A 13951-nucleotide genomic window follows, 5' to 3' on the forward strand; every position below is an offset into this window, starting at 1 on the left:
ACTTCAGTTGTTGGCAGAACTAGTTGTTGACTCTCATCAGCAAACCCAAACCTTGGCTCTAATTAAGTTTTTTGAGGTTGCAAGCGGGTTGATTGTAATTTGGAGAAATGCCAAATATTAGAATCAATCACGTTTGAACATGAGGGAACCAGCGTCAGGCAATCTGCCATCATTCCCTCAGCAAATCAACTAGGGTCTACAGAGACAGGGTGTCAAAAGAAGTATGTTCTATCTAAAATATATCAGCCTCTGGGTCATCAGAGCCAACAAAAGGGCAATTCTAACAGGTTAAACTGCATCTGGACCCGTGCTTACAAGGGGTCCAAGGATCAGCGAACGGGTAGAGCAAGCTGGCACCCTTGGCCTCCTGCTAGTGGGAGTTATAACTGGAAAGAAGGAACCAAAGTGACACCTTCCATCAGCTGTCCCCCACATTGGGTCATTAAGGAAAGTGAAAGGGTCAAATGGCACTAAGCCACCCCCCACCCAACTACACGAGACGATTAAGGGCTCAAACTTGCGACATTGCTGATGAAAGAGTGGAGGAGCAAAATCGTGCGACAGCTAGCTCTACCGTGGACAATAAAGCTACAGTAATTACATTTAACGTGGGCTTCTTTCCCGCCACACCCCCCACCCAGCTTTTGCAGGATTACTCCCATCGGGTGCTAACTGCTATCTCCTGATACGAAGAGAGATGGTCCGTGAAAATATTGACAGCCGAGGTGATTTTTTGAATATATCTAGATGGATGCACTAAGCCTTGCTGGGCAAACAAAATTTGAAAGTGTACAGCCAAATTATCACTGTCACTTAATCCCATTTACTTTTTTTATGGTATCTTTTAAGAGTTTACTGTGTCAGGGACTGGACTGGCGTAGATACAGGCTAATCAGGTTGGACACAGTCCATGTCCCACATGGGGCTCACAGTCTTAATCCCCATTATATAGGTGAGGTAACTGAGCCCCAGAGAAGTGATCTACCTAGCAGACAAGTGGTGGAATCGGGAAGAGATCCCAGACCCTTGCTCTATCCCCTAGGCCCTACTGCTTTCTCATTCTTTACGTGTGGAAAAAGCAACCGTCTACACCTCAAAGGCTGGGCAGAGCAGCTGGGTTAGAAGGAATGTGTGGGAAAAGCTCTCAGTAGCCCCTGGCAGTTTTACTGTCCCAATCTACTTCCCTCTCTCATGCTGCATCAGTGGCAGAGGGCTTTGCCCTTAGCCTCAAAACCCAAGATCAAAGAAAATGCTTCATTGTAAAATGTTTGGAGATAGGTAGATACAGAAGGAGAATGCAGAACCAGAAGTGAATGAGATTGAGGAACTCCAGGTGGATTTCACTTTGGCCAATAGCTTCACCTTCCTCCAACATCAGCAGCATGGCCTAGTGGGAAGAGCCCAGGCCTGGGAATCAGGGGACCTGGGTTCTGATCCTGGCTCTGCCACATGCCTGCTGGGTGACCTTGGGCAAATATCTTCACTTCTCTGGGCCTCATATGTACCTCATTTGTAAAAATGGAGACGAAGACTGTGACCCCCATGTGGGACATGGACTGTGTCCACCTGGTTAGCTTGTGTCTACCCTAGCTCTTAGTACAGTGCCTGGCACGTAGTAAGTGCTTAAACACCACAAAAAAAACCACATCAAACTGATCGCAATGCAACATTCATCAATCTGAGTTGCACCAATGCCTTTCATCTCCCCCGTCTCCTCCTTGATCCATGTGCTAACGAGTGCAGACAGGCGTATCACCACACTGCAAGTGACGGAAAGCTAACAATGTTAAAACACAGAATGCCAGCAATAGAGTTCATCGAGAAGAAATGAGAATTAGCAGGAGAGTTAAGGAGAGATGCAGAGCCTAACTCCTATTTTAGCAGAGGAGACAGGTTAAATATACCCTCTCTCTTTTCATATGCCTGGGCGGGTTAGGGTTTGGACTGGTAGAACAGGTCTACTGGCTGTGACTTGGGCAAAAAATAAGTGGGGCGGCTTCCTCCCCATTTCAGGTCTCCTGACACCACAGTCCAACAACTCATGATCAGCAAGGTGGCTATGATTCGCCTGTGCTTTTAGACCCGATCAAAGAACTGCACATGCAAAAAAACGCCAAAGCACTTGAGCGCTCCCAGGTACTCCGAAGTCCCAACAAGGCAGAGGAACAAATGTGTAAATCTGCACCACTTCTTCCACTTGGAAATGAGGTCAAGATCTGATCTGGGGCTTGGCTTCGATTTCAGCCCAGTCAGCTTTTATGGTCTCTTTTCTACAACGCACGTCTGTGGCTTTTCCATATTTCAAGGATTGGTATCATCCTTTGGAGTGTCAAATCAGGATTAGGCAACTTTCTATAGAAAACCATTGATCACGAGAGCCTAATGAGTAGTGAAAAGTTCGAAGATGGGCGGCAGAAGGAAAAGAGACCTGGGGAGCCAGGCCCTGAATAATCAACGGTAAACTATTTTAACGGGGGATCGCTCTTCCTTAAAGTGACATTAAAGAGCTGGGAGGCAGGAATGCCCCGGCTTCTGAGAAACTCAAAGAACAACTGTTTTGTATACCTTGCCAATCCAGTGTATGGAAAAAATTATCTGCATCAGCACTGTTGCTTTGTGGAGAATCCGACTCAGTCGGCACACTTTCTGGCGATTGTTCTGACTTCGACGCTTCTGCTTCATACTGTGCTGTGGAACCTGGCTGTCTAGGAAGTTCGGGTTTGCCTATCATGATGGCACAAAATACCAAGCAAATAGAATAAGAAATGCATTAGACTGGTGCTCTTAGATGACAGGGACTCCCCCATCTTCTCCACACTTTCTAAATCCCAGCAGTCCTTCGGTCAGAGTTACGTCCGAGGAAATATTCTTTCAAGCTAACACGTGAAACTGTGAACCTGCCCGATTCAAAAAAAAAAAAAAAAAAAAGACTGCACTGCTAAGGATCATTTTCGCAACGGATTTAACAGCTCTGAATTGCTTGGTTCTCCTCGTGAGGAAAATAGGTCTTTTTTAATTTCCTTATTGAAGTACTCAGCTTTAGTCTTCCTTCAACCCTGGGAGGACCCTAAAAGACGTTCTCTGTAGATGAGGCCGATAGGGGAGAGCACTGAAACTGCGCTCCCAATACCTGTAAAGAACGTGTCTGACCACCCCATTAGACAAGCTGTTGGAGAGCAGTGAACATTCATTCATTCAATAGTATTTATTGAGCACTTACTATGTGCAGAGCACTGTACTAAGCGCTTGGAGTGAACATGTGTCTTGCTTCTGTATACTCTCTCAAGCGTTCAGTATAGTGTTTCACCCCACAGCAGGCGCTCAACGGGTAACACTGATGAGGAGGAAAAAAATGTGAACCTTTTCACATTTTTACTCTCTATCATCTTGTGAAGATAGGCTATTATATTAGCCATTGGCCGGAAAACTTGGGAAACTGACTTGGACAGCTGATTTTGGAGGACTGCTATTTTCCTAAAACAATAAAATCAACTCCTCCAGAAAAAGAAAGTCATTCTAGCTTTGTATTAAAAAAAAAAAAAAGTAAGCCCATTCAAAACCAGCTCAAAATTAGCCGACTGGATACTTACTTCCCTGCACGAAAACAGGGAAGATTTTCTTCACACGAGTTAGTACTCAAGGCTTTGGTTTAAAATTTGCTTTGTTGTTTTGTTTTTTTTTCCTGAGCTCCTCCCTTTCCCCCACCCTGACAAAGCTAGAGAGGAATGTGGAGAACATGGGGATTTAGGGTCCTGTGAACCAGTCTAGAGAAGGAGGATTATCAGTTATAGCGATGCGCTGTTAATGAAGACAGAGAGAAAGACCTTGCAAGTTAAGCCAAATTAGTTCGGTTAAAAAAGCTTAGGTTAACACGGAATGCTGAAACGGTGTCCCAAAATATACCTTATTCTCCATATGGTTTGACTGATGAGGTGTGGCGAGTTAGCGCTTCAAAGAGAGCAGAGTACGAAGCATCAGAGGCAAGGAGAATTTAACTGCCCAGGGTTGAGGAACAGAGTTGAAAACTCAAGGGATTGGGGGGATTTGGAACCCAATAATAACAATAACAATAACTGTGGTATTTGCTAAGCACTTACAATGTGCTAGGCACTGCGGTCGAAAAAAATCAATCAGATTGGACATAGTCCCTGCTCCGCATGGGGTGCGCAGCCTCAATCCCCATTTTACAGATGAGGTAACTGAGGCACAGAGAAGTGAAGTGCCCAAGGTCACCAAGCAGACAAGTGGTGGGGCCCAGATGAGAACCCAGGTCCTTCTGACTCCCAGGCCCATGCTCTATCCACTAGGCCACGCTGCTTCTCCCTACTTCATGACAAGCAGGAGAAAGGGTGTCCACCTGCTTATATTCTACCAGCTCCAGCACTCAGTACAGTGCTTGGCACATAGTAAGCACTTAATAAATACCACAATTATCACTATTCTTAGGACGGGGGAATGCCTGGCCCCATGTATGCTTTTATTCTGTGCGGATATGGCTTTTGGGGTTGAACTGATCACTGAATTGGGACACAGGAGGACTTTCCTGAAAACCCTAACAGAGCGTCATCTAAAGCCATGAAATGAAACCCCCGCCTGTCTCCTGAAAGGCCGGAGTCGGGGCCTGTCTCGGCCTCAAAGGTGAGGAGCGGTGGGGTAGCCCAATTCCCAGAGGATAGCGAGGCCCAGTCGCTACGAGAAGGGGAAAAAGGAGAGAAAGAGAGGGTGGGGAGAGGCTGGAGGGACAAGGCATGAGTCCAAATCAGGACAGCCTCCTGGGCCTTGGTCCAGCGGAAAGTGGAGAAGGCTGGAGAGTGCCAGGCCTGCCTTGGAGAATTAGCCAGCTTGGTTAGCAGCTCCGGCCTGAAAACGTCCCCCAGGTCCAACCTAAAGCAGCCCTGATCCCCAGGTTTCCCTTCAGAACACACTCAGCCTCCCCCGGGGCCCCAAACCATCCATCATCATCATCATCAATTGTATTTACTGAGCGCTTACTGTGTGCAGAGCACTGTTTGAAGCGCTTGGGAGTGTACAATACAGAGTTGGTAGATGCATTCCTGTTTGAACCGGCGGTGCTAAAATGGAACTCCGTTCTCCAGGCTAGCTTGCGAGGAATTACGACTCAATTCACTCTTTGGAGCTTTTCCCCGCAAACATCTTTCGGGGTCAACTGCGACGCGATGTCTGACCGTTCGCTCAGAAACAGGCTCCTTAAAATCGAATTCTATCCAAGTGCAACAGCATATACCTTCCAGTGTCATTTAGAATTCTTACCAAATTTAGACAGGATTTCTTGTTGCTCCTCCCGGCTGGAGAACAAAATTTTAGGATTGAGACCTTTCATGTTCAAGTTATCCCATGGGGCAGGCTCAGTGCTGGGTCTGTCTCTAGGTTCCACTTCCACTTCCAGATTCACTTGAAATAAGTCGGGATACTTCTCTTGAATATCACATGCGTCCAGATCATACCTGAAAGTATGTTAAAATGGTCAATTCATTGGTCAGGATTATCCAATTCAGTTGAGTGCTATTAAAAAAAAAAATCAAAATCAGCAGTATTCGATAGGTGCACTACGCACGATTAACTCGGGATTCCTTCTGCCCTCGGCAATTGGTCGAAGACGTGTTCGATCACATCTTCAAAGAGAACACAAAGCCACAGATACGTTCAGATATGTAGCAAAGACACCTGACCATGAAATTACAATAGAGAGACCCTAATGCAATGTGTTAAAGTATTAATACTTTTCTAGAAAATGCCACACTTTCCCTCATATTATATGCTGGTCTTGATTTCTACGATATATCCAGTGTGCAGTCTGATTTGAAAAAGAAGGGAACATGATAACTCTGTTGTACTATATTCACCCCAGCGCTTTGTAGAGTGTTCTGCACATAGAACGTGCTCAGTAAATAACACTGACTGAAAATCCGAGGGCGGGGGTTAGCCATTCCCTACCCATTTATGACTGAAGATTACCTCTATACAGTGAAGTTCCATTCATTCATTCCATCGATTTATTGAGCACTTACTGTGTGCAGAGCACTGTACTAAGCGATTGGAAAGTACAATTCAGCAACAAAGGGAGTCAATCCCTACCCACAACAGGCTCACAGTCTAGAAGGGGGGGACTGGGGCTACATCCATTCCAGCCAGACCAATTTTCTGGAGAAAAGGAATTCCATTTAAACTGCCCTCCAGGGGAGGTGACAGAGGAGTCAATCAATCAAATGCGTATATTGAGCTTTTACTATGTGCAGAGCACTGTACTAAGCACTTCGGGGTTAGCAGACGCGTCCTCTGGAGTCCCTCAACCACGGCAAGGATTCTCACACCCCTGGCTACCCCCAGCTTCTCAGCCCTAGTATCTTTCAAGAGATTGTGTGTGAGAAGCCGTTGCCTCAGTTCTGGGCACACAGGCAAGTGACATCTTGATTCTATTTATCGCGATTATGTTGTCTTGTTTTTGTCCGTCCGTCTCCCCCGATTAGACTGTAAACCCGTCAATGGGCAGGGATTGTCTCTATCTGTTGTCGAATTGCACATTCCAAGCGCTTAGTACAGTGCTCTGCACATAGTAAGCGCTCAATAAATACTACCGAATGAATCAGCCAGGGTGAAGAGCAGGGACCCACCCGGGAGGGGACCACAGAGATTATTTCCCAAGAAACGGAAATGGGATTTTCCCGTCTACAGCTACGTTTCTACGCGCCTATCAAGTGGACACGGATAAATGCTTGCCTACCTGCTAAGGGTCCCTAAAAACAGTCCCGAATCGGATGACGTCCCAAAGTATTAGGGAAAGCAGCCCTCAGAGTAGCACCGTCTTCTGTTTCTCTAGCACGCTGCAGTTCTCCAAGCAGAGACCCGCAGGATCTTTAAATAACAGCCTGCTCTGCACTGGGGGGTGGGGGGGGGGGGAGATTTACGAGGCCCAAAATTTTAAAGATCTCCAATCTGAGCTTCCACAGAGTTGAAAGGACCTCACCAGGTTTGGAGCAGAGGGTCTTAAAATGTTTAAAAATAGCTCCATTCAGCTCAGGAAGGAAATACAGCTACCACGGTACCCTGCAGATAACAGGGAACTGCGGCAGTATATTGCAGCCTCCACAGAGAGCAGCTCCGGCCTTTTTCTGTCAAGTTGGGTTATTCGAGGAGAAAGCCTCTCTGTTTCTGCAGGACACTGACAGTCATCCTTCACCCCGCTTTAGCTAAGGAGAAAGCTGCCAGGAAGGAGAGCTATCCTTTTTTCCTGGGAGCTAGAGGAGACAACGGGACAGGCTGATTTTCCCCTCAGTCTCAATACACAGAGAGCTCAAAAATGACTGGTTGCCTAATCAACAGTAAATATACTCCTTTCACCAGATCAAAAAGCTATAAAATGCTTTCTCCCTGAGGTCCATATCCCCTCTAAAAAGAACAGAGCTTCATTTTGAGAAAGGCTCAGAATTGCAATTTGTGTTTAAGATACTGAAAATACTTAAACATCGAATAAGGATTGGAGAGTCATGATTTCAGTTGCTAGTGAAATGCACAATAGAAGCAAAAATAAAGGTTCTTTGGGGGACGGACGGGAAGGTTCAGGAGGGGACTAGCTTCTAGTTTTCTTCAGGATTCTTTTGTTGAGGGAACAAAGCAAATAGCTTTCCAGAATCTCCATTCTACACCGCTGGAGAATACTTCTGCTCAACATGAAATTGCAAATTATCACTTCAGTCTATCACCTCAGAAAAACAGTCTTTCCAGTTAATGACAACTAAATCTCCATCTGCTTCTTTTTGTCAGATCTTAAGAACACTCCCTGAGATCTCTTTAGAGAATATGTTTTCTTCCAACTAATGGGATCTGAAATGCAGTTTTCATAGCCTCGCTGAACTGATTTTTCGAAGAAGAAGAATAAAAAAATCTAAACACTGAATCCAGAGTCCCTAGTAGTAACGCTGGAACACCAGGCTTAGTAGTGTGCTCAAGGATGTGGCTGGTAAATTCGACAGTATTCACTGAGCGCTTACTATGTGCACAGTACTCTATTAAGCGCTTGGAATGTACAATTCGGCGACAGAGAAAATCCCTGCCCAACAACGGGCTTATAGTCTACAAGGGGGAGACAGACAGCAAAACAAACAGTCAGGAATCAATTCCATCAAAATAAATAGAATCACAGATATGTACACAATCATGGAAGGACACACAGCAGACAAGTGGCGGAGCGGGGATGAGAACCGTGATCCTTCTGACTCCCAGGCCCGTGCTCTATCCTCTAAGCTACGTTGCTTCTCCGCTTTTGTGCAGTCCCCCCGCATTCTGCAGGACACATGATGAGATGGCTAGTGGGGAGAAGAGGCACAGTCTGTGATCACAGAACAGATTACCTCAGAAGATAGCACTGTGCCATCGCTGAGTGTGGATCTAAGAGTGGCTTAGTAAAGACCAGGAGGTTGGGAGGAAGGGTCTTTTTCACAGCCTTGTGAAATCTGGGGGGGAGCCAGAAATGAGAAACTAAAAAAAAAAAAAAAAAAAAAGCCCCTTGCTCTCCACAATCAGACAGGCTGGAGCCAGAAAACAGCAGGAATACCAAAGCAGGGCAAACATACGGTAGAGGAGGGCGGGTGTTTCAGAGGCCAGGGCAGCAGCATCACCAGAGAGCGACCGCAATATCGGGCCCGATTCGGCAGGCCCGATCTCAGTGGCCGTCTGACCGTCGAACCAGTCCGAGCCCGATAACTGCTGTGCCAACGTGGAAAGACCTCTCCGAATCCGGTCCATCGGAATCCCATCTCCGCGCCCGTCTTCCATCGGGCTGAGTGGTCTCACCCAGCTCCGCGATGTCCACTCCACCCTCGTCCGGGTCGGACATTGCAAGTGATGCTCGTAGATAAGCACGACAAGGTGAAACCCCCCCACTCTGCATCACGCCAGACACCGTGATTCCCCCCAAAACCCACTTTTCGTGGTCAGGCTAGTGGGATGACACATAAAAAGAGACATGTCTTACCCTGTTTACTGCCCTTCTGTTGCCCGTATCCCTTTCGTTCACTTTTATTGAGTAAGATTCTCACTTCCAATGTACGAAATACTGGCAATCAAAATACTGGCTTCACACAGTGGGCAAGCAAAAAATGATTTTAAGGTAGCTGAACTTCCCACTCCCTTCCTCATTAGTGAGGAGGTATAGACCAGAAGAGAGAAAGAAAAATAAGTAACAGAGAAAGGGGGCAAAACACAGGCTACTAAGGAAAATGAGTCTCACGCACTCTCTCTGCCACACAAAACCAGGATACCCAGTTGTCAGGAACAACTTGAAGACCATAGTTTTCAAAGCCTGGTATGTATGTCTTCCGTATCTGCTTTTCTTAAACAGTCTAACTTTTGTAAAAATCTACCACCAAAAGGTTCTTACATCAGGAATACAAAGCTTCAGAATCCATCAATAGGTCTATGTCATCAGAGTTCAGTTTGGCTACAAAACTGCTTTGGTTCATTGTTCATTTTAAGTAGATTCACAGTCCTGAGCTCTGCGATTCTGTTAATGCCATAACCTCTAAAAAATAAACTACTGAATAACTCTGACTGCTTTATTTCCAATTCAACCACAGTACTTCTTTTCCCTCCCACCTCCGGATTTAAAAGTAATGGATGGTTTTAAATGTTGTTAACCAAATCCACCTCTTAAATCACAAGTGTGAATAAGAATAAATGGTATTTGATACTTCAATCTATACATATGTCGGGTTGATTTTTTTTTTTTTTTAACTGAAAGTGTTTGACAAAGGACACTGGGATTAGAAGAAGAGATGCTCATACTGAAAGGATAAGGGGGTAAAAATGACAGGAAAGGCTAAAACGATCAAGGAGGTAACAAGTCCAAGCAATGTGAGAAGTTTAACAATCCCAGCATAAGAAAATAAAAAAGGCTCAGAAGAGAAAATCAAATACAAAAATTGCCTGTGATCACTACCCAAGAAATCTCTCCTTTATCTACTCTTTGCTATCCGCCCCCTCCATCTTCTTCCACATATCTATTCACTCACATGCTCTCTCCCACCTTCCAAACCACAAAAATGCTAACATTTTGGAAGTCAGCATTAAAACTTAAATGACCTTGATAAATTAGAAAAACGATCTTATAAAAACAGGATGAACAACAGAAATGCCATAACAGGTCAGAAGAAGAGTTCAATCTAAGATTCAGGCTGTAATTCTCCTAAAGTTTCCCATGCAAAATGATGTATGGTAAACCTCTGGGAAACCAGAAGACACTTCCTTCTATTCCTGATTTCCCTCTATATTAAGCTATCTCGGACCTCTTGTCATTGTATCCATATAAACAATACTAAGGCCAACTTCCCCCTCCAACACACTTAACCTTCGGTTTTTAACAATCCACTACGGACAGGGAAGCAGCACAGGCTAGCGGATAGAGCACCGGCCTGGGAGTCACAAGGAACTGGGTTCTAATCCCAGCTCCGCCGTGTATCTGCTGCGTGACCCTGGGCAAGTCGCTTCACCTCTCTGGGCCTAGGTTACCTCATCTGTAAAACGGGGATTAAGATGGTGAGTCCCATGTGGGACATTGGCTGTGACCAACCTGATTGGCTTGTATCTACCCCAGGGCTTAGTACTTCGACCCAGCCCGCGCACTTCAAATCTCCAACACCAACCTGCCAACTTTAACTCCATCTCATCTCTCTCGCTGATGGCCCCTTGCTTATGTCCTCCCTCTGTGAAACTTTCTTCCCCATCATATTTGACAGACCACCATCCTCTGCATTTTCAAAGCCCTACTCCTCCAAGAGGCCGTCTTTCACTTACCCCTCATTTTCACTCCCTTCTGCATCACCTATGCACTTGGGTCTCTACCCATTCAGTACTTTGATTCTTTCCCCACCCCACAACACCCCTACACACTTTGAAATTCACCCAACCCACCGCACTTATACTCTGCCTTTTCCCATGTCTGTAATTTATTTTACCGTCTGGTTCCCCCAGCTAGACCGTAGAATGTGTCTCCCGACTCTTTTGTACTGTACATAATAGAATGGTTCTTAACAGACGATGCTGCTGATGGTGAGATTTTTACAACCCCACGGATGTGAGTGTCACTCTGTCAATCTCTCACATACTTGTACGCTGTGCCCATGAAAATACAATAGGGACGTTATTGTGTGCACACAGCAAGTGATCAATAAACACCACCAGTACACGCCAGATCACACTTCACTCTTCCCCAGCTAACCTTCTTATTGTACACTGTTCTGGCCTCTCCCGTCTGATGATCTTGGACCCACCCCGATGCTTAATAGCTATCACAAACAGCCATCTCTGACCCACTGCTCATGCCCTTCTCCCTACCCGGACCTTGCTTTCCCTTCAAATCCGCTAGACCTCAGCCACGGTCATCTTCAAAGCCCTCCCGACATCCCAACTTTTCCAAGAAGAAGTCACCAATTAAGTTCCACCGACCTTGGCCATGTCATCCCAACATTTATCAATCAGTGATAGTTATTCAGTGCTTATTGTGTAGACAGCACTGTATGAAGCACTGGAGAGGACGTATTACCACACAATTGTTAAATACATTCCCTGCCCACAGCGAGCTTACAGTCCAGAGGATGCATACATTTATGGTGCAAACAACCACCACTACTGCAAAGCTTCAAGCATGTGTCCTTCTGGCTATTCAAGTGTGCATTACAAAACTGCTTTAAGCCTAGGCCACTCAGGATTTAATTACTCCGAAGCATACCTCCCCAAAATTTATGATTCGCTGAAAATGACCAAGTTGCAATTTCTTACTTTCCCTTGAAATATTAAGCTTGCGTTCACTGAAATCTTTTTGAAACGAAATAGTTTTCAATCAGCTGAAATCCCCTCCTTCCCCACTCTTCCTTCCCCCCATGATTTTCCCATTGTGAGATCAACATACTTGGCAAATTTCACAGTAGTGGCATTTCGAGGCACAAATCCTGTGTGAAACTGAATCTGGAACATCTTCATTGAAGCCATCTATGAACAAACATACAGAGATCCCTTAGGCAAAGTCAGAAAAAACACACAATCCTTATTTTAATGAACGTCCATTTTGCTTCTCAACAACTACTGGTCTCCACGGTAAATCTTCCACACTAGTCAACTATGGCCGTAAATGCTGCCTGTAGTTAATAATAATAATAATAATGTTGGTATTTGTTAAGCGCTTACTATGTGCCGAGCACTGTTCTAAGCGCTGGGGTAGACACAGGGGAATCAGGATGTCCCACGTGGGGCTCACAGTCTTAATCCCCATTTTACAGATGAGGTAACTGAGGCACAGAGAAGTTAAGTGACTTGCCCATGGTCACACAGCTGACAGGTGGCAGAGCTGGGATTCGAACTCATGACCTCTGCCTCCAAAGCCCATGCTCTTTCCACTGAGCCACGCTGCTTCTCGTTCCAAGCTAGAGCTCGTCAACTCATCTTACAATACTCCAACAGCATTCAATCTGGTCAGGTTTGAAGAATTGCTGGTCGAGGGTCAGACGTTCAGAAAAGAAAAATATCCCTTTCCCTGCACGCTCACTGGCCTCGACTCTATTATCCTGTGGTGGGAAAATGTGCGCAGAGAAAAATTTCTAATCCCAGCTGCCCAGGCCGATTTTCGACTTTGATCCTGTAATCAAGTAGTGCCTAACTCAATGCCAGTACTTCAAAGGAAACAGCAGCAAAGAGAATTGGGAAGACATTCTAAGGAAAGTCTTTAGATCTTAGTAGCATTGAAGTTCAGCAAGGAGAGGGGTACAGAGTGAATATGGAGGTGGGGCACTTCATGCTTCCTCTGTGTTCAACTGGTGTCAGCTCTTCCTGCGTGACTTGGTCAAGTCACAACCTTTTCAGTCTCAGTTTCGTCTAATTATAATAATAATAATAATTCTGGTATTCATTAAGTGCTTATTGGGCGCCAAGCACTGTACTAAGCACGGGAGTGGATACATGCAAATCGGATTGGACACACTCCCTGTCTAACATGGGGCTCACAGTCCTAATCCTCATTTTACAGACAAGGTAACTGAGGCCTAAAGAAGTAAAGTGACTTGCCCAAAGTCACACAGCAGACAAGTGGCAGAGCCGGGATTGGAACCACAACCTTCTGACTCCCGGGCCCGTGCTCTATCCACTACACCATGGTACCTCCCCAAAACAGGCCTCATTGACATTTGAACTCTCGAGCCCTGGTTTACAATAATAATAATAATAATGATGATGGTAGTTGTTAAACGCTTACTATGGGCCAAACACTGTTCTAAGCACTAGTGGAGATACAAAGTAATCAGGATAACCCAAGTGGGGCTCACGGTCTTAATCCCCATTTTACCAATGAGGTAACAGGCACAGAGAAGTGAAGTGACTTGTCCAAAGTCACACAGATGACAAGTGGTGGAGCCGGGATTAGAACCCACGACCTCCGACTCCCACGCCTGTGCTCTTTCCATTAAGCCACGCTGCTTCTCTAGACCAGTGCTTTAACCTCTGAGCTATGAAAACTAAGGATAAAAATAAGATACCTGCTCTTATCTCTCAGAGATTGCGAGCCCCACATAGAGCGGGAACTATGTACGATCTGATGATCTGTATCTACCCAACGCATGGGCACACAGAAAATGCTTAATACCATTATTCTTATTGGTCCATTTTATGAACTACTTAATGTCCTTTAATGGTGAAAGCACCTACCACATGGTAGATGTGATGTGATCACATGCAAATACAAATGACACTATACGGGCACTTGGTTTGTGGTGTGACAACTTTTTCTTGAAACTTTTAGAAAAGGGATAAAGTGAAGGAATCCCAACAGTGAGATGGGTTCATAACTTCAAAAACGTGGAAAAATTTTGTAAAGTACTTCTTTAATCTCATCCCTGTATGTTTTGAGTTTACACCGAAAATTTAGAGATAAAAAGATTCAAGATCAGTA

At 45.3% G+C, this 13951-nt stretch overlaps 1 protein-coding gene across 4 annotated transcripts in view; it reads right to left on the reverse strand.

Annotated features, from left to right (window-relative positions):
- Positions 1 to 13951, reverse strand: part of GAK (cyclin G associated kinase) — a 96795-nt gene that overhangs the window by 26278 nt on the left and 56566 nt on the right. For 3 of the 4 annotated variants that reach the window (XM_007672826.3, XM_007672828.3, XM_007672825.3), the window contains 3 exons: positions 11924 to 12003; positions 5272 to 5465; positions 2566 to 2724 (listed from right to left, as the gene is read on the reverse strand). In XM_007672826.3, coding sequence (XP_007671016.1) covers positions 2566 to 2724; positions 5272 to 5465; positions 11924 to 12003 — 433 coding nt within the window. The remainder of the gene's footprint in view (positions 1 to 2565; positions 2725 to 5271; positions 5466 to 11923; positions 12004 to 13951) is intronic. The other variant, XM_007672827.3, reaches the window with a different exon arrangement.

The sequence above is a fragment of the Ornithorhynchus anatinus genome, chromosome X3, assembly GCF_004115215.2.
Source record: "Ornithorhynchus anatinus isolate Pmale09 chromosome X3, mOrnAna1.pri.v4, whole genome shotgun sequence".
Lineage (NCBI taxonomy): Eukaryota > Metazoa > Chordata > Mammalia > Monotremata > Ornithorhynchidae > Ornithorhynchus > Ornithorhynchus anatinus.